The 26,818-nt window shown below is 44.7% G+C and overlaps 1 protein-coding gene across 3 annotated transcripts; it reads left to right on the forward strand.

The window, feature by feature from the left end:
• The first annotated feature begins 78 nt into the window (after nucleotides 1–78).
• On the forward strand, nucleotides 79–26,510 carry LOC102083810 (C-type lectin domain family 4 member D). 3 transcript variants are annotated; one of them, XM_065029126.1, is made up of 8 exons: nucleotides 79–11,318; nucleotides 13,669–13,782; nucleotides 16,494–16,589; nucleotides 17,213–17,364; nucleotides 17,587–17,705; nucleotides 18,415–24,396; nucleotides 25,359–25,454; nucleotides 26,458–26,494. In XM_065029126.1, the coding sequence occupies exons 1-6, from the start codon at nucleotides 11,252–11,254 to the stop codon at nucleotides 18,554–18,556; spliced, it is 690 nt and encodes a 229-aa protein (XP_064885198.1). In that variant the 5' UTR covers nucleotides 79–11,251; the 3' UTR covers nucleotides 18,557–24,396; nucleotides 25,359–25,454; nucleotides 26,458–26,494. The 3 variants fall into 3 exon arrangements, with proteins under 3 accessions (XP_064885198.1, XP_064885207.1, XP_005509825.1); XM_065029135.1 differs by having other exon boundaries at nucleotides 13,578–13,782; nucleotides 18,415–25,454; nucleotides 26,458–26,510; XM_005509768.3 differs by having other exon boundaries at nucleotides 18,415–25,454; nucleotides 26,458–26,510.
• The last annotated feature ends 308 nt before the right edge of the window (nucleotides 26,511–26,818 follow it).

The raw sequence follows: 26,818 nt of genomic DNA on the forward strand, positions 1-26,818 counted from the left end.
GAGTGTGGAAGGACACAAAAATTACCTATCGCTCTTCCAAATAAGGTAAAACCAACCAAACAAAACCCCCCAAAAACAAACCCCCAAAACCACAAACACCAGCCAAACACCCCTCCAAAACTAACCAACCAAAGGCAATGAACAAAAAACCCCAACAAAACACCACCATAAAAAACCCCAATGCATGGAAACAGACTTGAGTGTGTGTGTGTGTATGATGCTTGAAAAGAATGGATAAAACTAGCAAGTGAGAAAACTTAGCTGCCCTGCCATTTAGCACTTCAGGTATTAGAGGCTTCTACACAATGAAAATGTTTTCAGAATTGATTCTTGCCGTGCTTCTAAATGGGAAGCAGTCTGTGCTGACTGCAGGGATGTGCAAGGTAAGTTGAGTGGTCCCTTTGTCAAGGAGCAGCAAGGGCAGGCTGCTCTGAAAGGAAGAGCAAGCTGGAAGCTGAGTCACAGCAAGGCAGACAGAGGCAGTGGCCTTGCTGACAAAGGAACAGCCCCACAGTGCCTGAGCAGGAAGGTCAGAGCAGGTCAGGATGAGGATTTACATCAGCAGGGTTCACGTCCAGGCATGGTCATGGCTGCACTAACTCGGGCAGGAATCAGGGGTAAGAACCTTGGCTGATACAAACTCACAGGCAAGCCTACCAGAGGCTTCTCAAAGCCAGACACCTGTATTATTTAAGATGGACCTCAGTCCAGGCAGCCAGTCCACCAGAAGATGAAAAATATGCTCATGGCCCTGATGTTCTGTCAAGCCTTGTGGCAGCCATCTCTTCTTGCACAGCTTGGTGTTCCTCTGCCAGACAGCAAAGCTCTATGTATGTCTGTGTTAAAAGTACAGTCTTGTGGCCTTGGTAAAGATGAGAAGTCTTAATCTTTTAAGTCAGCTGCTTGAATGAGACTGGTAAATACAGGTGTCATTGTCAAATATTCTAGCATCTGTGGTGGCAAAAAAACCCCACCACAACAACAAACAAAAAAAACCTCACAAAACAAAACACACTACATTTCTTTGGATCTAGGAGCAAAGCTGTTATCCAATTTTGGTGAATATGGTGGATATGTTGTGTAGGTCCTGGCCAGGCAGAAGGTGAAGGGTCTTGTCCATGGGCTATGGTGAAGCTTATCTGAGTTTTCAATAAGCACTTGTAGCAAAAAGCCTCAGAGAGTATTTCTTCAGAGTAGGATTTTCAGGTGAGGTATACCTAAGGGATGTGCTGGGATATACTCCTGTTTGTGCATAGAGAAACGTAGAGGACTGGGATACAGTTCATGAGGGAGAGTTTAGACCTGTCTGGAAATTCTCCTGGTCCCCATGTCTTTTGTCACAGTGAGGCTTGCTAGAATGCAACAACTTAATGTGTCTTATGTAAATCTTCTCCTATTTGGTGATGATCAGGAACAGTCTTCTTGTCCACAGTGGGAAAAGCTGGCTATGACTATAAATCACTAGTAAAATGATTTGGCCTGTGACTGGAAGGGCTGAATCCTTCAATCTCTTCCTGCACTCTGTTGCTGGTGGTTTCTTGTAATGCAGCAGAAGCTAGTATGCAGGCTACTTGAGGCCTACAGTCTCTGGTGTTGCTAGCAATCAAAACCAGGGTAGCTGCTTGCTCACTCCAAGCCCTCCTGCCCCCCAAGTAGAGGAGAGAATTGAAAGGGAAGAGAGAAACGCATGGGTTGAGATAAAAATGGTTTAATAATGTAACAGAAAATACTAATATCCTACTAATAAGATATATATTAAAAATATATATAAAGTGATAATGCAGTCCTCATGAACTCCATCCACACTGATCAACCAGCACCCTTGTCTTGGAACAGCCGGAGCTGGGGAGAGAGAGACATCAAAAAGGCAGAAAAGACCTAAAGGCCAACTGCAAAATGACAGAATGGCAAAAGGCTGAACTAATGGAACGGAACTGAACCTGAATGGATCTCACAAACCAGAAAAGCTGACTCCGATTATATATGTAGCATGATGCTAATACTATGAAATACTTTCATTGGTCAGTCTGGTTGTCAGTCAAAGTCTGTCTGATCTATGCTTCCTTTCCTAGCTGCCTCGCACCTGACAATAGAAGTGCCCCAAGTGAAACTCCAAACCGTTAGGGGTGAGAAATCCTCTAGATATGTGCCAGTGTTCTCTGACATGCTCTGCCACCCATGACCATCTAGCCTCAAGGCAAATCTGTGGGTGTTATTCTTAAAAAATCTTTGTGTAACTTTGTACATGATCTGAGATACATTCAGGAAACACAGCAATAAAAGCATGCTAGCTTGAATATCCCCAGGATATGCAAAGTTCTCAAAAATGGTTGTACCTAAGCCAAAGGAGAAAAGGGAGGTGATAAAACGGGGGAAAATTCCACTTCCCCTCCATCTTCCTTGTAGGTCGGGTGTGATTACTAATCAAGTCCGAGAGGTGGTGCCTGAGGTACGTGAATGACAACAGTGGTATGTAAAAATAGCAACATAATCATGAAACAAGAGAAATCAGCATCTCGTAAGTTGATATTGCACAGGACATTAATATGATCTCCCAGAGATCGTAAACAGCACTGCAGGGGATACAGAGGGCATGTAAGAATTCATGTAGCACAGCCATATAGAGAAACAAAGCAACATCATGACCAGCGACTACTAATATATACTAACATAGTAAATGCATATTTTAACACGCTCTGGTCAGGTGGGTTGTTATCCCAACCCTTCACATCTCCTACCAGGCTTGCCAAAAAGGACTGTTGTAATTTAGCCTTAACCCCAGATGGCAAGTAAAATCACTTACTGGTTGCTCACCCCTCCCCTGCCCCCTGTGGGATAGGCAGGAGAATCAGGAAAGAAAAGGCAAAACTCCTGGGTAAAACTACTCCTTTGACTAGTTTTGGGTCAGCAGTCCTGGCTGTGTCATTCCCCCACCTACCTGTGGAAATTAACCCTATCTTGGACAACCCAGCACAGTTACATTTTTTTCTCTCCTGTCTAATTGAGGAGGGGGAATCACAGAGTAGCTTTGGTGGGCACCTTGTGTCCAGCCAGGGTCAACTCACCACACTAGGCAACCCATTGAGTGCTCACTATTATATGAACAATAGATTCTCAGTCTAGAGACTGGTTTGGGTCTTTTTCTTCCAAACTAATAGCTTTGTCCATGCTAATAGGAAAAGCACATTGCAGGATGTAGTGCCCTTCTAGTTTGATAGCATAATTTTGCTGGCTGCTATTAGCTATAGCTGTGTGTCCTCGTCCAGAGTTGGAGCTATGACAGACATTCCTTGAAGCTTCTTCTGAGCATGGGAAAATCAGTCAGCAGGAGCTGGTGCCTGCAGTGGCTCCTGACCAGAGCCATGTTTTGCCAGCTGTCACTGCTGGGAGCCTACGTTGAATTTCCTGCATCACTTGTGTTTGGGGCAGGCCAGCCAGATAATTTGCAATGGTCTGCTTTCCCTTTTCTTTCATAAGCATTTTAGAATGGCAACTCCAGCATGTTGAGGCAGAGTCAGCTGTCTTGGAGACCAGGTTTTTAATCCTTGAAGTAGTCTGAAGAGACATTCCCTGAAGGAGGAGGGAGCTGCCTGTAGCTTGCAGCCTTTGTGTTGAGTCTTGTGCTTTAGGGATGTAAAGAGTTGTGGTGCTACCCTGCTCTTCTAGCATGGTCTGGAAAGCCTAGGTTGGTGACACCTGTGACAGGGCTTGCAAATCCAGTCTCATCTGTGACCATGTGCTACCACCTGCTGCCCTTTGTTGCAGGACTTTTGGCAATCCCTGGGCTCAGCCACTGTCTCCAGGAACCAGCTGGGCCCCCCGCAATCGGGAGTTGTGGGGGATGCAGGCAAACATCACCTGCAACCTAGCTAGCACTGGTGAAGAGCTCTCTTAAAAGAAATTGCAGCTGGCATCTGTCAGCAAGAGTATGCTGACTCCTGAGTTGGCTGCCCGCAGTGATCTCCCCTGGGCAGGGGACATCTGTGCCTCAGGGTCGGATGTGAGCAAGGGCTAGATCTGGGTATGGAGGAAGCCACAAAGCAGAACTGCAGCATCTGGAGGTGTCCCCAGGAGCATCTGAGATGGGAAGGGAAGGGAAGGGGAGTCTTTCTCACACAGGAGGCACAAAGGAGGAAGGTAAAATCATAAGATGACGGAAGAAGGACTTTGGTAGGTCTGGTTTAAAACAGTCCAGAACAGCTTTGGGTGACAGCAGAGTTTGTAATGGCTTTTATTGAATACTTCCTTCAGTCCAATAGCAGCTCTGCCTTCATGGCCACCAGTGCCATAACTTGTCAGCAAATGCTTTCCTGAATGATTTAAAACTGACTCCTGCTCAAGTTTACAGAAGCATGGTTTAAAGATTTTTTTTTCTTCTTCTTCCCTCTTGGGAGTTTGACAGTAACAGAACTGGAGCTTTCAAAAGCAGAAATGTTCTGCTATCCTAATGCCCTCTGAGCTTCAGTGCCTTCATGCACTTTAGCTTAGTGTAGGGCTTGAAACTGAGATGCCCCGGTCTTGTGGTCTGCCATTGCATGTATGTCTGTGTATGTGTGTTGTCTTTAAAGTTTGGCCCATACAAACTGAACTCCTCCTGTTCTTTTTTGAAGTGAAGTTTGAGCACTTGTCTGTGAGCTTAGGTTATTAAGCTAACTGCTAAAAGATGTGTGGAGGTGCTGCATCAGTAGTGCCACACAAACTGTGTGGAGGATTGGAGAATATGTATTAAGGGGCTATAGATGTGGCAGCATAGGCTACATGTCTGGTGCAGTATTAGAGGGTACTGTCACTAGTACCTGAAGCTGAAGCCAATACCATGGGTACATGTATAAGGCATGCTTGGGAAATGACAATGAAGCTGTGAGATAATGGATCTGTATGTGTCCTCTGTTGGCTTTGGCTGGATAATTTCTCAGTTCTGTTCTGAAGAAACAATCCTGGGTTAATGGTATATGTAAAGAGGCATGTTGGGGCTTCTTGTCTGTTGGAGGGCTCCCTGGATACTGTTCTTGCTTCTCTTATTCCTTCACTTAAACCTGAGGAATTTTGGGAGCCTGTCATCACAGGTGAACACATGACTTGCCATTTCTGAAGCTGAGTTTGAGCTCCCTCAGCTCAGATAGCTTTGGGACATGGTGTGTTCTACTTGAAACCCTCAGGTCTTCCAAAAACTTGGCAGAGATGAGGGGGAGGAGGAATGCAGAAACCCTTTTGGGGAGTAACACCTCTTTCCCATCTCTCCTACTTTTCTTTCCTTTCACCACATTCTGCATGGTACTGCAACCATAGCATTTTGAGTAGCTGCTGGGCTTCAAAATGCTTCAGTATCACTCTAGGTGGTTTTGTTCAAGACAAAGTGTTGCTGCTGACAGGGCTCTGTGTGGTGATGCGCTACCACCTGCCAGAAATTAGTGTCCTTGCAGTGCTAGCTCCTCTTTTATACCTCCGACTCTTTGCTCTCACCTCCCTTTCTCACTCCCAGTTGAGTTCTTCTCTGTTTCTTTTTCACCCTTGGATGTTCAAGTGTCCTCTTCTCTGAGCTTCCTCAGCTCTGTATAATCCATCTCCTCCTAAGTCTCCTGGTGTATGGCACCCTGGTTCACCTTCTGTCATCAGGAGAGGTGGCAAATGACCTTTCAGAAGGGTTCTCTTCTCCCTGCAGCTCTGGCCAGTGTTGTCAGCCACGCACAAGGGCATAGGATGCCTTTCTCTCAGGTCCCAGCAGGCTGCAGTGCTTTCACACTGTCCCCTAGAGTTGGGGGAACCCAGCTCCTGCAGTAAGAACTGTAGCATCCTGCCCTTCCCTTCATTAGCCAGTTCCTTGCAGCAGGGTACACAGTGGGATCACTTGTTGCTAGATCCACTCTAACCAGTCAGATCGCTCAGAACCTCTCAAGAAACTCTGGCTGCCTGAATCCCCTTTGATTAGATATCTGTCGTCCCTTACTAACCACTCAGTGCCAGGCCTTGGGGCCCCATTCCCCAGGCTTCAGTGCCTTTTTATGTTCTTCCCTTGACTGCAAGGGCTCTGCTTTCTCTTTTTTAGCTCCATGGCCAATTCTGTCTTAATCCCTGGGAGAGGATTAATGCAATGTGGAGAGGGAAGATTCACTTCTGATGCTGTTCCTCACTCTGGTGCAGAGACAAAAAGCCAAGACTGGGTTTAGGCTCTCTGAGTGACCTGGAGGACTGCACTAGCTAGAGGTTCCATAAAAGGAGGTGATAGCAGGACTGTCCTGTCAGTGGCCAGCTAGGGTCCTATTACAGACATGGTAGAGTTCTGTAGGTGCTTTCCATCCACTGAGAGAACTGACCATTAATTTATACTGACCTTTCCTGTCTGCTTACAATGAAAACATCAACCTTCTTATCTCATGGCTGTCCACTTTCCTCAGAAGTGTTTGCTGAGGAACAGGTAGCTGAATTATTCTCATACATATGATTATTGACACTTTCTAAGAACTACAAGAGGCAGGATTCCTTACAAGAGACTTAAAATTGACCCTTCCCAGAGTACATCATACTTATACACATCCAATAACTTTATTATTTTGTTATAGTTTCTATAAACTTGGCCACTACAGATGTCAAACCTTTAGCTTCCTAGTCTCCTTAGACTTTTCCCCTTCTCCTTCTTTGTTATATTCCTTGCCATCCTGTGGTTTGGTGATTAAAAGATGGTTTTAGGCAAGAGGCCATCAACTGCTGTTAGCAACTGTTTCACCCCCAAATTTCTTGGGAACCCATGGGACTGCCTTGCCCAGACCTTCTAATTCTATGCCTTTTACGCAATCACTTTTATTTTTGACATGTCCTTTGGTTTAATCCCCCACAAAAAAGTGCTTTTTTTTTGAGATAATTTCTTGAGTTTCTTCCACTGTCACAAATAATTAATTTAGCTTTGTTTCCATGAGAGCAGAGCTCTTCAGTTTTCTTCAAAGCTTGGGTAAAGGTTTCTGGTTTCAGTAACTATAGCAAAGGGTTTATTTACTAGTTCTGATGGTTTCTGCTAGTTGCTTTTCAGACTCTTTTACCTTTGCTTTGTTGTGTTTCTAATAACTGATAATTTAATAATTGAAGTTGTAGTCATTTCAGTTTTTCTCATTTGAATGCAAGGTCAGCTTGTTGAAGAATACATACAGATAATCCCTTTGTCTTGACATTTTGGAAATGTCAGCTTGCTTTTGCCATTTTTCAAATCTTCTAAAGAGGTGGTAGGTATTGGCTTTGGGCTGCCAATGCAATGACCCTGTGTAACCTTTGTGCCACCTATGATGACCAAATTCCCTCAGCTGCCCCTCTCCATTCTGGCAGGCTTGTAAGAAGTACCTCACTTCCCTGCAGCTTCTACCACAGCAGTGTTCAACTTCTGAAGGGGATTTTTTTTTAATATGTGGGGTCACAACATTAGTCCTTCTCTTTGCTTATGAATTCAATTTTAAGTCAACTGGTTCAGCTTGATTTTCAAAAGAAGTAAGGCACATGCAATGGTGCTGTCTCCTCTGCCATTACATGGACCTGCTCACTAAATTGGGTGAAACCACCTATGAGATGAAAGGCTTGCCGATATACCTTACTTGAACTTCACTGACAGCGAGGGACGAAGAGCGTTAGTGCTTCTGCTGCCTTCTTTTTGGGTCAGCTAGCCAAATTGTATCTGCACAGTTTGCAGAGCAACCACCTAAAGGCAGCAGCTGGAGCATGAGTAAGGAGAGAAAGCAGGACTGTTGTGGTGGGCAAACATATGAGTCCTAGGAAGAAGCTGGGGCTTGTGAGGTATGAGGGAGTTAGGAGCATGGGAAGTACCTGGCAGTGCTGAGTGGGGTTGAGATGAAAGATGTCTGTGGGGAAGCACAGGTATTGTGGGAGGACAAGGGTATACTGCATGGGGGCAGGGCACAACATAGGTGGAAGTGGAAGGAAGGAACTGAGGAAGAGCAATGCAAATACAAGGAATAACTCCAGGCACTAGTACAGCCTAGGGGTGGACCTGCTGGAAAGCAGCACTGCAGGGAAAGACTTGGGAGTTCTGGTCGACAACAGGTTGATAATGAGTCAGCAATGTGCCCTTGTGGCCAAGAAGGCCAACAGTATCCTAGGGTGCATTAAGAAGCGTGTGACCAGCAGGTCGAGGGAGGTTTTCCTGCCCCTCTGCCCTGGTGAGGCCGCATCTGGAGTACTGCGTCCAGTTCTGAGAGAGCTGCGTCTGTTCAGCCTGGAGAAGAGAAGGCTGTGAGGGGATCTTATCAGTGTTTACAAAAATCAGAAGGGTGGGTGGCAAGAGGATGGGACCAGACTCTTTTTAGTGGTGCCCAACGATAGGATGAGAGGCAACAGGTACAGACTGAAGCATAGGAGGTTTCATCTAAACATGAGGAGAAACTTCTTTGAGAGTATCAGAGCACTGGAACAGGCTGCCCAGAGAGGTTGTGGAGTCTCCTTCTCTGGAGACATTAAAAACCCTCCTGGATGCATTGCTCTGACCTGCTCTGGGTGAACCAGGTGAGTTGGATTAGATGATCTCCAGAGGTCCCTTCCAACCCTAACAATTCTGTGATTCTGTGAAACAAAGTGTGAATTGTTTTTTTGTGTGTATGTGGTTGTTTTGGTTTTTTTTTAATTAATGTTTGGTTTTTGGGGTGTTTTTTTGTTTGGTTGTTTGGTTTTTCTTGGTTTTCGTCCCTGAAACTAACTGCTGGGCTTGATTCTTCCTATATCACAGCCATTGACATGCCGTCAGTGCATATGAAATTCAAAGCACAAATTTTACCTTCAGAAATATCAGCTCACTGTTTATCCACAAGAGACCATCATTGTATCCTATGGAAGTACAGTTCAGGGTCGATTTTTGACAGTAAATAACAACTCTGATGGCTGAGAAGGAAGAACTGAGCTGTTTCCTGATGTCTGAGTGCAGTCTACTTTATTCTAGTAAAATCAGGAAATGGATTGTGAATTTGCATTTGAAATATCTCAGCTGTGTTTGGAGATGTGTTTCAATGGCAAAATGCTAATGAAGCCACACTGTGACTTCTTTCTCTGTCTGCTGATTGTATTTCCCATTTCTTCCGAGTGGAAAGTTTGAAACTGCCAGTAAGTAAGTCTTTTCCCCATGAGACTGAGAGTCTGCTTTGGTTTGGTTTGCAAGGGACACAAGGGAAGCACACAGAGGATTATTCTAACTGAAATCTCCACATGAAATTTGGGAACATAACAAGGTTTCACCAAATGCTTAGGGAGGCTTAGTTCCAGTGAGAGGCCCAATCCTGAAGATGAAGGAAAGTGCTGGAAGGATGTTGGAAAGAAAAGCAGGGAGCATGTATCTTCTCAAGGGACCAGGCTTCTGTCCTGCTGCTGCTCTTCTTGTATAATAGTCACCCTCTTTGCACACAATATAAAAAGTAGAAGTGAAGCCAGCTCAGAATACATGAGACATGAGGAGACTCCTTGGTAATGAAATCCAGCTACATATGCTCCAGTCTGTTTAGGAGCAGTTATCCATAATCTGTGTTCAGATGTCCACTACATCCCTCCTTTACCTTCTGTCACATTGTTCTCCTGTATTGTCTAATTGTTGTTCTTCCTTGCACTGTCCTATCTCACCTCCAGCTCTGCCCTGTGTACCGTCCATTCTGGTGCCCTGGATGTCCTGCTAGTGTGTCATTCTGATCTGCCTTGAGGAAATTCCGGCTAGACAAACTAGCCAAGAATAGCTTCCTCCTTCTTCCTTCTGGTTGTTTTGGATACCTTATTGTGGCTTTTCAATACTTGGAGGGGACTTACAAGGAAGATGGAGAGAGACTTTTTACCAGCACCTGTAGTGACAGGACAAGGGGCAAAGGTTTTAACTGGAAGAAGCTAGATCTAGATTAGATATAAGGAAGAAATTCTTTATGATGAGGGTGGTAAGACACAGGAACATGTTGCCCAGAGAAGCTGTGGTTGCCTTGTCATTGGAAGTGTTCCAGGTGAGGTTGGACAGGGCTGTGAGCAGCCTGGTCTGGTGAAAGATGTCCCTACCCATAGCAGGGGCGTTGGATCGATGTTTTATTAAAGATCTCTTCCAACCCAAACCATTCTGTGATTCCTGAGTCCTGTCTGCTGACTGAACCCTTTACACCCTTTTTCTCCAGGGTGTCATAACTCATTGGCATTTCTCAGCACATATCTCAGCAGCCATTTCTCCTAATTGTCTCATTGTTTCCTTTCAACATCTGCCTCAGCTTGAAATCAGACTAAGCTGTAGCCTTGACATTTTTCCCAAGGTAATATCAGAGACCTTTACCAGAAAGCAGAAAAGGGAGAGAAATTACAGTGTTGGACCAAAAATATAAACCAGGTCTTTTCAGCCTCTTTTCAGAAACGGAGCCTGACTCCCTGAAGCAAGCACTGCTCTGAACTTGCACAGGCTGTAAATCAGGTGTGTGCTCTCTCAATAACCTCTCAAACCATCAAACCCAATTTCTTTTTATTCCACTTTGCTTATTATTTTCCCTGATCTGGCCTCATCCTTTTCTGTTTATCCTTGGATATATACAAAATCTGAGTATTTCTATTCCTCTGCCTAAGGCTGAAATTCCTCATGTTCACTTCTACAGGAACAGTTTCTTGTTTGAGATTATTTTTCTAGTGTTAGCTGCCCACTGGGACTGACTTCCTAGGATGCGACATAGCATGCAGTATTTTATGTAGCAAATGCAAGTTAACTGCAAGAGACAAGTAAGGGCAGAATGCATTTTGTATTGGACTGTGCTACAAGTTAACCTGCACTAAGACCCATGATAGCTGCAAACCTAAAAGCAATGACAGAATTGCTAATGGACAAAGAAAGGCATGAAGATAAGGGAAAGAAATAGGATAAAAAGAAGGGTGAAAAAGGAAAAAAAAAAAGATCTTAAAACTTATCAGCTGAGATTTTGATATGAGGAAGGAGAAGTGCAATTTCCTTTTTGGTTTTTAGGTTCTCATTTTTCTTTTCTCTCTCAGAAGTTTCCATAGTGCAATTTCCTGGGTGATTTCCTGGGCTTAGAAACAGAAAAACTGTTCAGGGCATTTCTTAGCTCCAAGGAATTCTCAGGTTATTGCCAGTGCTTCCAGTGTTCAGCACAGCCTTCTTTGACAGACAGGCTGAATGAGTAGATGGGAAAGGCTCAGTAACTTATTGGTGTCTCTCTCTGGACCAAGGACCAAAAAGGACCACTTTTTACATAGCAAAACTAAGGACAGGGATCAGTGATCACACTCTGATTAAATGGCATCAGAAATCACCTATGCTGAGGTGAAGTTCAAGAATGCATCACCGGCTGCAGTGGTTGAAGGTAAGGAATGGGTTGGCTATTCAGGGCAGGAGACCTGGAGGGAGGGAGCTGAAGAACAGGGAATGCAGACTTTGCCTTCTGTGACTCTGGTTCCTACCTGGTTTTTATAAATTGGTGAGAAAAAGGAGTTCTCTACCACTACATGAGCAGGAGACTGTAGGAGTTCTGAAGTAAGAGGGTCAAGGAATGTCTACAAGAGGAGAGGTGGGAATCTTTAGGTGGTTGGTGTTGCAACATGAACAAAGATGACTACTGGGAGCACATACAGTAGGTTTCAACTGAGCATTCAATAAATAAGGTATTTGGGGTGCCTTAGTTCCCTGTTTGCAGTACCAACTATAGTAAATGGTAGAGGGTCCAGGACGAGTGCTTAGCCTTGGCATGTTGCAGGCAGTAGCTGCCTTGGATGAGAGAGTCTGTTTTGGACAAATACTAAGTACCAACAATAGACACTGTGTTTTATTACAAACGGTCTGATCTCTCACAAAGGTGGAGGGGGTCCCAGTGCAGCAAATGGCAGCAAATTAGCCAAAGCCCTAACTGCTCATGGAGAGAGCAGGAGTAGAGAACCAACATGCCTTTTTACAGTAGATCAGTCAGTTGCCATCTGCAGCTTCATGAGAGTTGGCACTGTCTGCAGAAATTTATTAGCCCTGTTGTCCCTGGTTGATTGAGAAATGGTCCTTGGAGAAGAGAGACCCAAAGACTAAAAGGAAGAATGGTCTTCAACAAAACACAGAGACCCAAAGACTAAAAGGAAGAATGGTCTTCAACAAAACACACTCAAATACACAAAGGAAGAACTGTCTAAGATCTGGAGGAAGATTCAGTTCTGTGGCTGATGTCTACCACTCCAGAAAAATAATTCACACACACAAATTTTTGCTATTAAAAATCACAGTTGTAAAATGGTGTCTTTACTAGGCTTTGTGCAAATTTAAGATGTTCTGATTGGTATGTATTCTGTAGTTATAATGTCACAAGTAGGAACACATAGAGATGTTCCATGTATGGCTCATTGCTTCCACACTTAGATACAGGATGCTACACAACAGCAGGTTCCAGACGAATGAAAGTATGTATGCATAAATAAATGAATGAATTGCCGCTAAGGATATTAACTTGCCTATTTACCACTTTACCTCAGTTCTACAACCCCAAACAGAGCAGGGATCAGCTCCAGGTTATTCCCTGTGTTCTCCGAGACATGAGTCATGGAAATAAAGACGGTACATACTCCTGACTGACTTGAAAGCTCACTGTTTCCAGTGCACCAAGATTAGCTGGTTCTGGTTATAGCTAGAATTTCCATCATGGTGAGGTGAGGGTGGTGGAAGTCATTGTGTTCCCAGTTACCTAATCCAAAGACACCTGATCCAGCCATGTTTGCTTGAGCTGCTAATGCCAGGGTCATGCATGCTGTGTGTGCTCAGGGTATGTCTTTGAGTGTGCCCGTCCAAGTGATCACACATTTAGCTTATACTTTTAATTCAGATAAGTGTCTGCTAGTAACATTGAACACTGTGCTAATGTCTCTCACAGCCTCATGGTATGCTCATACAATTGAAAATTATTGAAAGATTGAGGGAGTCTCCCAGCTCTGTTGTCCTTCTGAGCTCTTGCTATGCAGACTCCATGTTGGTAATGTCCAAACTCATCTGGGTTTTCCCATTTTGTAACATCTTCTAATTGGGCTCTAGAGATAACAAAATTGGCAGTCATTGGAAGATAGAGAAGAGAAGGCAGCAGCTAATCAAACACCACCTATGGCAGGAGGTGGCAGATACTACTGGCATGGGGTCCACAGCACAGTGCAGTTAAGGTTCCTGTATTTCCAACCAGGATATCCCAGGTAGAAACACAGGCATCTGTGCTGCACAGCCCTTGTTTCATGTGCTTAAGAGACGCTGGATTTACATGCTGAATAACCAGCATATTCTCATCAGATCTGTTGTGTTGTGATTATGCTGGCCACATTGCAAGCATGCAGACTAACTGCAGGAAGCATTTTGCAGGGAGATTAACCACTAAATATGCACAAAATCTAGTGCACTTCACTTCTGTTGGTGAGGTGCATGCATATTGGCAGTGCTTTCTGTGCCACCTGGGTATGAATGTGGGATGCACAGATCTGGCTAGCCACAGGTAGAGCAGTCAGTCTGAGGACATCAACAACACATTTGGATTGGTTAGATTTATTATCTAAAATTGATGGCTGTAACTTCCACATCAGAAATAAAACTGCATTTTTTTGAGCAGCTGTCCCTTGAATTTGTACATCCTTGGTATGTGGGCTGACTGAAGCATAGTTGACTGTGGTGCTGTGTTTGGTGTATTCCTTCACTATTAGTACCTCCTGAAATGAAGAAGCATGAGCACCATCCCCAGAAATACCCGCCTTGGCTCCCATGGCTGATCTCACTACTGCTCGTCCTGGTGTGCATTGTCCTCATTGTTCTCCTTGGTGAGTATGTGCAGGCCGGTTACAGAAGAGAGGTCTAGGGGAAGTGCTGGGAGAAAAGCAGACATCAGAGCCAGAGGGGGACATCTTCCATCTTCCAACTAGGAGGGGGTACTACTCAGGAACTGTTTTGCCATGAGAAAGGATGCAAGCACCAACATTTGGGCTCGGAAAACCTAAATGTTGACTATTTGAAAGGTATGTTTATGAGCAAAACATTTCCCAACTACTTAAACACTGGGGATTTAAGGGTACATGACACACATCTCCTCTCTTGCAGACCAGCCAAACCATAATGCTGTGGTAGTCCTAGCTCCCACATACCAGTTGGCCAACTGGTATGTGGGAGCTAGGACTACCACAGCATTATGCCATATACTTCCGTTGTAAACATCCTCTTTCTTAGAATGACAGAAGGATTTAGGTAAAGCATAGCCATCTTCAGAATTTCGAGGTAGCTTGGTCTTGGGCTTTTCTGCCTGGACTTCATACATTTCTGCATACATCCCCCAAATCTTCCACTGTTTACCCTGAAGACTTTTCAGTGTTCCCAGATTCTACATCCCCATCTTGCATGACCTCTTTGGGATTATGGAACAATTCTTTATCTACATACCACACAAAAATAATTTATTTGATTACAGCAGAGGAGGAAAAGCCTGAAGATGGCAGCAAAGGTGTCTATGCAGGAGCCTGACTTGCACTTGAGCTCTTTAAGATGCTTTGACACACTTGGTGTCCTAATGGAAACTCTCACCTTTTCAATGTTATCTGCATTCTACTAGAATAATTAATTAAAAGTGATTCTTGCACACACAGTTTGTGGATATTATGATCGCTGCCTCATTCTCATTTTCCACTAAAGATCATTCATGGCATGCTTGCACAAATTGTCAGTAAAAGTGACAGATTCTGGAAGAAGGCATGTTGTCAGGCTAAAATGATGCCCTTCCTTTTGCTGTCATTAGTTCCCAAGTCCCCAAAATTTGTATTGCTTTGTTCCCAAATGCATAACTTTTCATGATACTCTGTTAAATGTTTGGGAAGGTTTAGGGTAGGCTATTAGAGTCTAATACTGTCTGGGCAGGTTCCACACATGGAAGGTTTAATCTTTAATGGCAAATTTACTTATCCAAGTAAATTCATATTATATAGGATTTTGATTTAGCAGAGTGATACAGCAATGCATTGGAATAAAAACACGATTACAAATGGCACTTAGCAGAGGGTAGCAGACGCAATGCACTGCTGAATCGCAATACAAATGTGATTCTCCTTACTAGTCTCTGTAATATCCTTGATGTCAAGACACCCCAGTGACCCAGAAGGCATATGTGAGTTAAAGCCATCTCAGACCCACTGATTTATTCAGACATGTTTTTGTTAGTAATTGAGGTTTTTATGCTATTTTGGGCTGAACCATGTACATACTTGCCCCATGCTAGTGTGGCTAACTTAGGAAGATGTTGTCATCTTTTCAATTTTTTAGAGGGTCAGTTCACTTGGTTGATATAACTGGTTGTTTCACTCAACTGAACTAGAACAAAGGCCTCTGTCTGGTCCCCTTTGTGTTAAGCTCACCGTTTCTTTGAAACGGTGGTGTTCAGTCATGCATCACTCCTCCCTGCCTCCTCTGAGCCTTCTTCTGTTATAGGGATCCACTTATCAGTCACAGAGGCCACTATAATTACTCTGCTCTCCTCACTACAATATATTGTTACTACAGTGTTTCTAAATGAAATGGTTGACAAAAATAGACATATGTATAACTTAGCACACACTGATCAGCTTCCAGTCAATATACCTGAGTGTCTGAGTTAGTGATAAGTACTTCAGTTTGTGGATGTGGCCGGCTGACACTTGTCCTCAACGCTGCATTATTCTCCATAGACTGGCTAGTAAGTCCTAGGAGTTTACCTTCTACCTTGGTTTCAGAAGGTCTAGTTGTATGTGATTACCTTCACCTGGATTGTATTTGTTGCTGATGGAATAAGTACATCTATGGGTTACTTATCCAAACTACTGTTGCTGCCTATCTTAGGAAGAGATAAACCGTTCCACTGAAATGCTGCTTTTTATTCACTAATTGTAAAGAGATTTAGACTGGCAGCTTGGCTGTAGATATCTACATGCTAAATGCCTGTGGTTGGGTGAAATTCAATCCCACCCTGTCTAGCATGTCCTCAGCGTGATGTCCTTCCAGCAGTCCTTCTGCTCTGTGACATGAAAGATTGTCTCTTTCTGCCTGGGAAGGCAGCCATACCACTTGTTCAGGCCGATTTTCTCAGGCCCTTGGACCAAGGATACACTCACCCCACATCTTTATCTCCACAGCACCCGAGGAGGCATGTCAGCTGGCCTATGCTGGGACAGACTCTGCTGACAAACCACAGGCTGGCTACAGCCACCAGGCACTGCTTGGGGGGGTCACAGGCTTCTCTAGCTTTGTTGTACAGGTAATCCTGGCTAGATCTTTTCAGTCAGTGGATGGAGTAGTCCTTGTGGGCAGCTGTGGGATGGTGGGAGAAGAAAGGCCTGTTCCCTTCACAGAGAGGAGGGCAGTTGCCACTTGTGAAATGGAAATAGCCTGAGGAGAGGTAATGATGAGACAGTGCTTGGTGGGGAAATGGGGAAAATAAGAATGAAGCCCGAAGATGGTGTGTTGTGGGCCAGCAGAAAGGGGTAATCCTGCTGCTTTTCCTCTCCCTTTCCAGTCATGATGCCCTTCACCCATATCACTGACCAGCCTGCAACCCTACAGCAGAAATTTATGGAGTGGTGGTGCATTTCAGCAGTGCCACAAGACAAAGGTCAGTAGTGATGGCAGGAGTGGGAGAGGTCTTTCAGACAGGGACAATGAATGGTGGGGTCTGCTCTGACAGCAGCCATTAGTGGGACCAGACTCTGAAGGGGCAGACTCAAGAGAAGAAAGTGGAGAGAAAACGGATTTCTTGCTAACAGTTTAAGGGGAGGAGAAGGCCATGTTAATGATGTCCTGGAGGGCAGGGTGGCTGTGACCACTGACAAAACAAAAAGGAACAGCACACAGCAGTACAGGGAAGGTTAATAATAGAGCAATAGTAAAAGTGCAGCTCCAGCTAGGGAAAGAAGCAATATTCCCTGTTCCCTGGGGCTAGAGGCCTAAAGGAGATTATGACCGAAGTCAAACCAGATCACCAAAATAACTTTGCATTAGTCAAGTCAAGACCTGAGATCATGTAACAAGGATTACCATGGATTTGTGTACACAAAACTCACTGGTCACACCCCAAAGCAATTGGAAGAAATATCTGTATTATCCTTGTTTATTCAAGCCCTTTCTCTCAGAAGTGATCTAAGGACAACGTGAGCATTGTACCTGGAGAACAGGGATCCTTGCAGTCACCATCTCTGTTGTGATTAGCATTCATATCTGTGATCTCTCACTGCACAGGGCGAGGCTGGATGTGCTGCCCAAAGGGGTGGAAACGCTTTCAAGAAAGCTGCTATTATCTGTCAGATGATAAGATGGGATGGGCTGAGAGTAAGCAGAACTGCACTGGGATGGACTCCCACCTGGTGGTGATCAACAGTGAAGCAGAGCAGGTATGTACAGCACTGAAGAGAGGCACAATAGGCAGAGACACAGAGCCAGGTCCTAGAGGGGACTCAGAACCCCTCTTTGCCTGCAGGGGCGGGAGGATCTCCTTTCTGCATCCCTTCAGCACTGGCTCCCCTCTGCCACCAGCCTTACCCCATGGGGACTCCTGCTGCTTCCCTCTGCCCAGTCCTTCACCTTATGGACATTGAACTCTCCCTGATTTCCAGGTTTTCCTCACTAAGGATCTAGAACATTTCTCACAAAGAAATTACTATATCGGTCTGAGTGCACAGAAAGTGGGCCAGTGGCAGTGGGTGGACCAGACTCCACTTAATGAGTCAGCAGCGTAAGTATCTCCAGATTTTAAGTATTTGATGCAGCTCCTGGTAGTTCAAGAGAATATGTGAGGTTGTCTGTTGGTGCATAAAAGAGAGGTGAGACAAATCCCTGTGAGATGACAATGATGGAGCAGGAGAGTGCTGTGTAGTACACCAGGTTCACATGGCCCCATCCATCTTGGTTATTGGTTGTTAGTTAACTACCTGTGATGTGGCCATCAGTGTTATAGAAACAAATGAAGCTGCATCTCACCAGCAGGAAGAACCCTTCAGAGATGACCAGCTTTGCCTGACCTCCATACTGGCCTCACCATGCACATGTGCACAGGCATGGCCAGTGCTGTGATGCTGTGAAAGAGATGGAGCACAGAAAGAGATCACCAGGGCTGTCCTCACTCCATCTCCTGGAGTACAAACTTGTACTGGAGGCAGACACATGCCTCTGCTTAGTGTGAAGTCCATGGGCTGAATGGTGGTGAGCATATCACCCTACCAGGACTGTGGAGGTCACTGTTGTATTGGCTGTAGGAAGAAGGTAGGTTTCCACATAACACTGGTGCCAGTGGTATAGCAGAGTGAGAGGAATGGTACTGCTTCTGTCTATGAATCATCATCTGGAATTTTTCTGTCTCCTCTCCAGTCCTTGCATCCTGCTTTGGCCTTTTCCAGCAGTGTTCTCTGGGGCACAGCAGGGAGTAACATCTGTCTCTATCTCAGGTTCTGGCGGACAAACGAACCAAGTAATGTGGATGCTGAGATGTGCGTTGTAATCCATACGATTTCACAAATACACAACTGGAATGATGCCCGATGTGAGAAACATTATCGAATTTGTGAAGCTGCAGCAGTAACTGTGTGATGGAGTCACCCTCATGCTGAGTAAAACTGAGGGATGAATAGTGAGCTGGGAAGAGCCGAGGGCTGTGTTGGGAGGGATTTGGGGCCCTGAATCCTGTATCTTTACTATGTTGAATGGGACAAAGTGAGCAGAAGTGATATTGCCCTGTGTCCAGCACCCTCAGTGCATGTATCAGCTCAAGGAACTCACGAAGGCTCAGGATCATCAAAGCTTCTGTGTTGTCTTCCCTCTGAGTCAGTCAGGCAGCCACTGGCTGAAAAGAGCTTGACTTCTTCAGGAGCAAGAAAGAGGAATGGAACACATGTTCCAAACTCTGATTTCCTTTGTTTTCTTGAGCAGATGTGTCTGTTTTTTCTTGGGACACACAGAGAACGTCCTCTAGTTGCATTGGTTTTGCTGAATAAATGTGGATTTCCTATACAACATTCAATCAATGCAAAAGTCTGTGTGTGATCGCTCTCTTTTTCCCTCTCTAAGCTGCAGGTGTTTTGTATAAGCAGGATCAAAAGATATTGCTGTGCCAGGACAAAGCCTTATGCAACTACCACAGTACACATTGTGTCTACCCAGTAAGAGTAAACCCTTCAGAGGCAATCTGGCTATGCAGTCCCATGGCACACAGTCAAAGATCTGCAGGGGACTGGGCACAGGAAACCAGCTCTAGGGATGTTATGACTATTTGTTTCCGTGGCAGAAAGTCTTGCCCAGGAGAGTAACAGAAACTTGTGTCAGGGGTCTGACCTGCTCATGGTTGATTTAATATGAGGAGAATCCTCTCTCTGTGCCTCAAAGAGAGGGGAGAATTTGTACTAGAGACAAGGTAACCAGGAGATTTGCCTTCCTAAATCAATTAATGAGAGTAGTTCTATGAACAACAGTGGGTGGTGGCAGGAGCTGTTGAATCCCGTAGCCCAGCAGAGGCAAGGCTGCTGCAGCTCTCTGTCCCCAGCTCCAAATGGTAGTGAGACCAAACACGTATGTACAATATGTACACACCCAGATACATATAGAAGAAAAAGAATATGTACACATAAGAAGCCACACAGGTCAACACAGATAGAAAGCACTGACATAAAAACAAGTTCATGTTGTAATCCACTGGAAGGCAGAAGTACACCTGAGCTGGGACAATTTTCCACATGAATAAGAGCCGTTGTCTTCAAATTTCTGAAGCTGCAGCATCAACTGTCTGATGGAGGAAACCTCACCCTGAGTAAAACTGAGAGACCAGCAGTGACCTGACAAGAACACAGAAGATTTTTTGGAATGGGTGTGTATGCTGGAGTCTGCATCTTTACTCTGAAAGGTGGGAATACGTGAGTGGAAGTGACATGGTCAGGCAGTTGGTGAGCACTGAGCTTCTCTTCTCCAGGCTGAACTGATCTTTCTCAGCCTCTCCTCATATGGAAGATGCTCCGAAAGATGCTCCAAAATATGCTACATTTGTCTTTTCAAGACATAGGAAATGTCCCTCAATTACTTGTGCCTGACAAAGACACTGGCTTTGCAATGAGATGGGCCTTTTCCTGTAGCTTATTTGGACACACGTTTAATGGTATGGTCAGCTGTCTGGGTAAGAACCTGCAGAGTACAATCCAGCATTGTCCTCATGACTTGGGTGATTCTCCAGACAGCAGACCGTATTCCCTCTCTGTCCTCTTGGCAGCATTCACTCTGTGGCCTGTTACCATTACTCAGTGCGAGGATGTGCTGCATGATGGGCTGGAGATGCTTTCAAAAATGCTGCTACTACATAATGATTGAACAGATGTCCTGGAATGAAAGCAAGGACACCAGCACATGGTTGGGGTCCCACACGGTCGTGATCAATACAGAAGCAAATCAGGTAAGTGGGAATCTTCCCATAGGAGATCCTCAAATTAGCCAGGGTCTTCTCTCCTGAAGTCTCTGGTTGTGACCCTGGATATTGACCTGCTACCTCCTCGAAAGATCCTGAACTCAAACATCTCGTAGTCATCACAGCCAAGCCTGCCGTCAGCCTTTACATCACAAATCAGTTCTTCCTCATTTGTAAGTGTGAGATCCAGCAGAGCATGTCTCCTCATCAGGTTACCTCCATACCTGAGTCAGGTTACCACCAACGCACTCCAGAAACCTCCTGGATTGCTTGTACTTGGCTGCTGAAAACCAAGCTTGGAAACTGCTGCACGAACTGCTAAGCCTGCTGTCTGCCTCTGTCAGCTGTGCTCTCATGCATACTGCTGGGGCTCAGAACTGTGGAGCTAGTCTTCGGTCCTTCAAAGTGCAAAGAAAGCAAGCATATTGGGAAGAACTTCCCATGGGATTAAGTCTCTCTTCCTGTATTGGCACAACTGGTAGTGCTTCCTCTGTGTTTTCTGCCTTTCACTTTGACAGTATTCCGTTATAGACTGCTTGCCTTTATTTGACTGTTGCAAATCATTCTGAATTCAACAAAACTGGAAAGCAGGAGTCCCCAGGGTATCCGAGTTGATGGAGAAACTGCTCTCTACCCTGGAGAATGAGTTCCATTCTCCAATCTCCAATCCAACAAGTTCGTTTCTGAATGTGAGCACACTTGCTGTTCTTTGGTAGTGCTTGGAACCCTCTCATGCATTCTCCATCCTATTTCAGGTGGCTGGTTGATTCTAAAACCAAGCACCTTCAGTACTCCCAACATGTGGTTTGCTGTGTTTCCACCTCTTAAACAGAAGCTGCAGCTAATTTCTTGTGTGCTATAAATTTGCAGAAATTTTGATGAAGTTTCATCTTCCAGCTTCTTTTATTCAGCTTCTCAGATCCAGAGTACCTCTGAGGGAAGTTCCATTCTGTCTTGTCCTTCAACCTTGAGTCCTGCAAGACACCTTGTAACTGCAATATTTTCCTTAGTTCATGTCCCGTTGATCTTGTCTGTGTCCATGCTGTGCTTGTTGACTCTCGTCTGTACTGAAGGATCCGTGAAAGTAGATTCAAGGTTCTCAGGTGCCTCTTCCAGGAGTGCACTTTTTATAACCGAGTACCACTGTCTTCACTGGTTCAAGGACAGGAGTCCCTGGCAATTCTGCATGGCCAGGTGGAACCCTGTTGTTCCAGCACACTGATCTGACACATACATTTGTGAAGTGAAATAACCAAGTGTCCCTAGTGAAGTTCTTCAAGGCTGGAGCAGGTAGAGAGCAGCTGAGAGTCTCTACTTGCACAACTGTGGGAAGACACACAGGAAGACTGAGGTCATTGATACATGCTTTCCCCAAGTGTGCTGCTGGTGTTTATGAAGCAGGAAAGAGAAATGAGTTCCTGCCATTTTGGAAATATAGGATACTTGCAATGGTACCAAAGCCTTCCACTGAGGCCCAGCTGCCTGGCACCAAGACTACTGAGGAGTTTCTGTGCAGGCCAGTGCAGACTTTGGCTACCGTCAGCACTTTGAGACTATTTGTCCCAGAGTGGGACAGAGCTGTTAGTCACCTGAATGTTGTAAGGTCAGCTTTTGATTTGCTGAGAACAGTAGCTTGGTTTGTGGTGCTGAAAAGAAAGTTTGCTGTCTCTCTGCTTCAGACCCTGTGCACAGACTGAAGCACTTTCATGGGAGGGTGCTTGCATAGACCTTCATCTTGTCACATGGCCTGATGGCAACAACTGATAAAACAGGAATGTGAATATAAATAGCTGTGTGAATTGAATTCCTGAAACTATCCGAGAGGCCTTTTGCCCCAAACCCGCTAATATCAGAAAGGAATATAACCATCAACTGGCTTAACAGTAACCAGGGAATTAGTGAAAGGATTTTGAGGCACAGAAGAATCAGTCTGAAAGAAAAAGTTTAGAATAAGGAAGAACATTTTTAACAGAGAATAAAGAAGGAAGTGGCAGTCAAAATCTGTTTTGACATTTGCTCTGCAACATTTCAACCTCTGTCTGTAACAGAGTACCTCCTTGTTGGATGCTGTGGATAGACAACATTCCCAGCAGTAAAGAATGGAACACACACAGACCCACAACTTCAGTGTGCATATGTGACCTTGTGGTTTCTCACTGGCCTCTGGGTTAGCAAACTGCAGGAAGTGGCACAGGTACATGAACCTCCATCTTCAGCAAAGTGTGTGAGAACAGGGGAACCTCTGGTCCCAGCAAAGGGGATGTGTTCTTGCAGTCTGCACGTACTGTGGCAGGGGTGGGAGACGGGAGGTTGCACGAATAATCATGTGAATCTGTGTGTATGTGAGGGTTAGAGCTTTTGGGAATTATTTACTTAAAGATGTTCAGGAATTTGTAGATGTCTGGTATTGTGCTTTATCTGCTGGATTGCTAATACTGATCTTCAATATACAGGTCATGGTTTGTCAATTAATTATGTGGCATGAATAAATCACTAAACTGCTTAGATCCATCCTGATTAGATTTAAACCACATAAGCTGAGTACATTTTCCTTCTAACTGTTTTGCATCCATACTGATCAGCTGAAGTCAGCTCCCTGCCTATATCACAAGAGCAAGTATATTTTAGAGCAATAACAGATAAAATGCATTCACATTTTAGGGTCTCTGTGGTGCAATTCTATTCTGTTCTGCAGCATGACAGCTGGAAACTTTTTACAATGTCACTTGAGAATCTCTCATTATGTTGTGAATCCAGTAGCTAGTGACTTCTAGAAGCTCATACCTTCTACAACAATACAGCAAGCACATGTATGGATGATCTTTCCAATGCAACAGAGCTGTTGGATGGTTTGACTCTGCCTGCAGCCTGTTGTGCACAAAAATCATTCTCAGAGGATGTTTTCTACACACACTTTAGGCTTGTCTTCCTTTGTAACCAGCTTTGTGCCCTGCTTTTTTGAGTCTTCAACTGACGTGTTTGCGCTATTATGTTAGCTATCCCATTCCTTCCTCAGTGCATCTGTGTCTGCCTCTTCACAGAAGAAACTAGCTGAGGGAACATGGAAGAGCAAAGGCTGTGTACCCACCCTAGTCCATTCAGAGTACAACAAGGGACATTTTATCCTCCAGAGTTTTGAATCAAGTCACCTTAAGCAGTGCTAGAAGTACCGTGAATGGCTGTGCCTTTTGTAGTCATTACCAAGTAAAACTTCGTGATCTGTAAGGCACGGGGATTCTGGCAGCATCTAGTCATCCCTTCTGACCTTCAGGTCTATAATGACAGGTCACATGCAATCCCTCCACTCAAAGTTCCATCGTCTTTTTCTGAGCAATTAGTTAAAAACAGTGATGTCAAGTTCTCTGGGTTACTGGGCTCAGGCTTCATACGAGGACTTGTCCAGATCAAGTCACAGATGTGCTTTCCTGTCATTTTCTGACTCCCTTTTGCAGGTTGTTTTGAATGGGTATAGCCCTTTGCTGGCAAATACCAGCAGTGTAGACATTTTCACAGACATATCAGGGAAGAACAAACACCAAAGAGGTAAAGTCAGTAGTATGTCCTGTGAAACTGTTTGAATATGTGCAAAAGGAGGCTGTCAGAGCTGAAATGATACTACTCTTCATCTGTTTTCATTTGTTTCTGTGATTTTCTGTGTTGCAATGAGCATCTTGTGAAATATTCTGGCAGAGAAATGATGAAAATTCCCCCATCTCCATGTGATGTGGGGAACATCCAGGATACAGCTTTTTCTGCATGTTGAATTAGAGATTGTGAAGTCTCCTCACTAGTGTGGGAGCTGCTCTACTGCAGTCTTCTGTACAGGAGGAAGGCAGTATTCATGGCCATATTGTCATGTAGAGTCTTGGTGGAGAAGAGTGGTACTACGATAGAGATAATGAATCATCGAGGCAGAGTCTGTCCTGGAACTGCAGGTAAACACAAAGCCTTCCTTTCTGTCATCTTGTAAAAGGAGGAGGAGGTGGGTGAAAATAGAGGGCTGGGATAGGTAACGGGCACCTTAGAGTGGCTTGTCCCCTATCAGCAGAAGGGGTTTAGGACAAGAGCAAAGCAAGACATGAGGAAACTGAGGAGTGCCCAGGCTGGGAGCATGGCGTTTTTCCCAGAGCCAGGGAAAATGAAAGTTTTTCCTTACAATACATCTATTAATTACTAGTAAAATATAAGCTAAGTATTCTGCTTCTAAACAACACATTACTTAATCTTCTGTCTCTCTCTTGTCCTGCTGAAGGATCTAAAACTTGAAAAATATCCCCTTCTTTTGCAGGTGGTTAGGAAGAACTTATCATGTCAATAGGTTAATGATGGGTATGTCCTTTGTAACTTAGTCACAGTATACATTAATTTAGCAGCTTTTCTTCACCAAGAGCTTCAAAGTGCCCATTCTTCCTGTGGAAACAATCTCCTATGTGTGTCTGCCTCTGCAAACACTGAGCTGGACAGTCACTCTTTGGGTGACTATACAGTATTGCATAAAAGGGCTTGGAGGATTGAGCCAAAATATAGGTAGCTGAGAGAAAGAAGCTCTAAAGAGAGATGAAGGGGAGGGAGGTTACAGAAAGAGTGCTCCATGAAAGAGTGTTCCATCAAATACAGGAGTAATAGAGGACAAAGAGGAAGATGTGTTGAGGAGAAAGGAGGACAAAGAAAGAAATGCGGTTTGCGAATAGTACGGGCAGAACTTGTGATAAAAAGTGAAATAAAAGAGCAGCTTTAGGGCAGCCCGTATTGCCCTACTCTGTGAGTCTGATCAGCTGCTAATGTAGCAGGACATGGTTACAGCAGGACCTGGTTACAGCACCTATGGTGTTCCCCAGTCTTTGGAACAAAGGTAGCAGCAAGTTGTTGAGGTATAGAGCACCTGGGTTACCATTCCCCCATCTCTGGGCTGGGAAGTTCCGACTCTTGCCTTGTGTTTTTCAGCTCCGGCAGAAGATAGAAGCTGCTCCTGGCAGAACCCCTGGGTCTTCCTTGTTTCTGTCCTTGCCATCAAAACTGTCTTTCTGACCATCTGCATTGGTGAGTTCCAGGGTCTCTTAATTCCCCTGGAATGAAGAGAGCTGTTGACTGCCTTTTGTCAGATGGAAAAACAATATCCTAGTCTCCCTGCCAGCAGGCATATGCCCTTCATCAAAACAGCCTGTTCTGCTGCCCTCTCGCACCTCTGCCCTCTTGGATAGCAGGGTCCCTTCCATAGTGAAGGTTCATTCCCTGCCAGGCCTTCCCACTGCTCCTCTCACTTTACTGCCCGCCTGAATAAAGCCAGACCTGGATGAAACCAGTCAGTTTCTTCCCTCCCACCAAGAGCTGAGAAGTCTCTTCGGTGTCAGAGGTCACCTGAATAGGTTCCCTGAAGGCTAATTTTTGGATGTCGGTTCTCCTGATCTGGTTTCTGTCTCAGAGCTCCCTGTGAACATGTTACCAACAAAGAGCCAGTGTGATCTCCTTGGAAATACTCGTACCAGGCTGCCCATATTTTAGCAGGGTGGGGCTAAATCCATCAAAATGCTCCAGCCCACACTGGCTGCCTGGACTGACCAAAAGGGAAATCCTTTACTAATTTGGTCTGTGATGACTCCTCTGTGTTTCTTAAGTCCCTTCGTTGAGGCCTCAATTCTCAACAGTTCTACCCCTTCTGGATAAAGGTAAAAGATTAAGAGAGAATGTATATTAATATTCCACTTTTATTAAGCTTATCCAATGACTTTTTTAACCCTTTCCTGACCCCATCCTCAAAGGATGTCTAAGCTGGTTTAATCAGTTGAGAAAAATGAGTCTCTCAGTCAGCAGAGGTGAGAGGAGTTTATCCAATTAATGCCTGTTCAAAGGAGGCAGTGACCAGTAGTGGGAGAAATAGCTTGCTGTTTCTTATCTCCTGATTTGATACACATTTCAGAGCTTGTCAACATAACAGAGTCTCTGTGGGGGCTCTAAACCAAAAGGGGGAGGGTAGGACATGTTGCTCATGAATGAGGACAAACGGGTGGCAGCAGTACTTTCATTCTTTTTCCTCTCTTCCCAGTTGTTTTCCTTCATGGAAGCGATGGCCAGTACAAGACTCTGCTCCAGAATGCTACAGAGTGGTGCTGCATCCACAGCATATCTGCAGACAAAAGTGAGTGATGCTAAGAGCCTCATAAGAAACACTATGAACCTCACCAAAATTTACTCTGGCATTAGTCAGTCCTTGAGGTTGGAATGAGGCTGTCAGCCAGAGCCAGATTATTTTAAGGAGGGAAGCTGGAGAATTCAGGGGAAAAGAAATGCTGCATTGCACAATTTTACTTAGGATGCTAAGAAAACATGTTCTGCGCTAGTGGAAGAGAGTGGATTGTGCCAGACCACCCTACTCTTCCCCTCTCACTGACCCTCACACAACCCCT

This window comes from Columba livia, chromosome 1 (assembly GCF_036013475.1).
Source record: "Columba livia isolate bColLiv1 breed racing homer chromosome 1, bColLiv1.pat.W.v2, whole genome shotgun sequence".
NCBI classification, from domain to species: Eukaryota; Metazoa; Chordata; class Aves; order Columbiformes; family Columbidae; genus Columba; species Columba livia.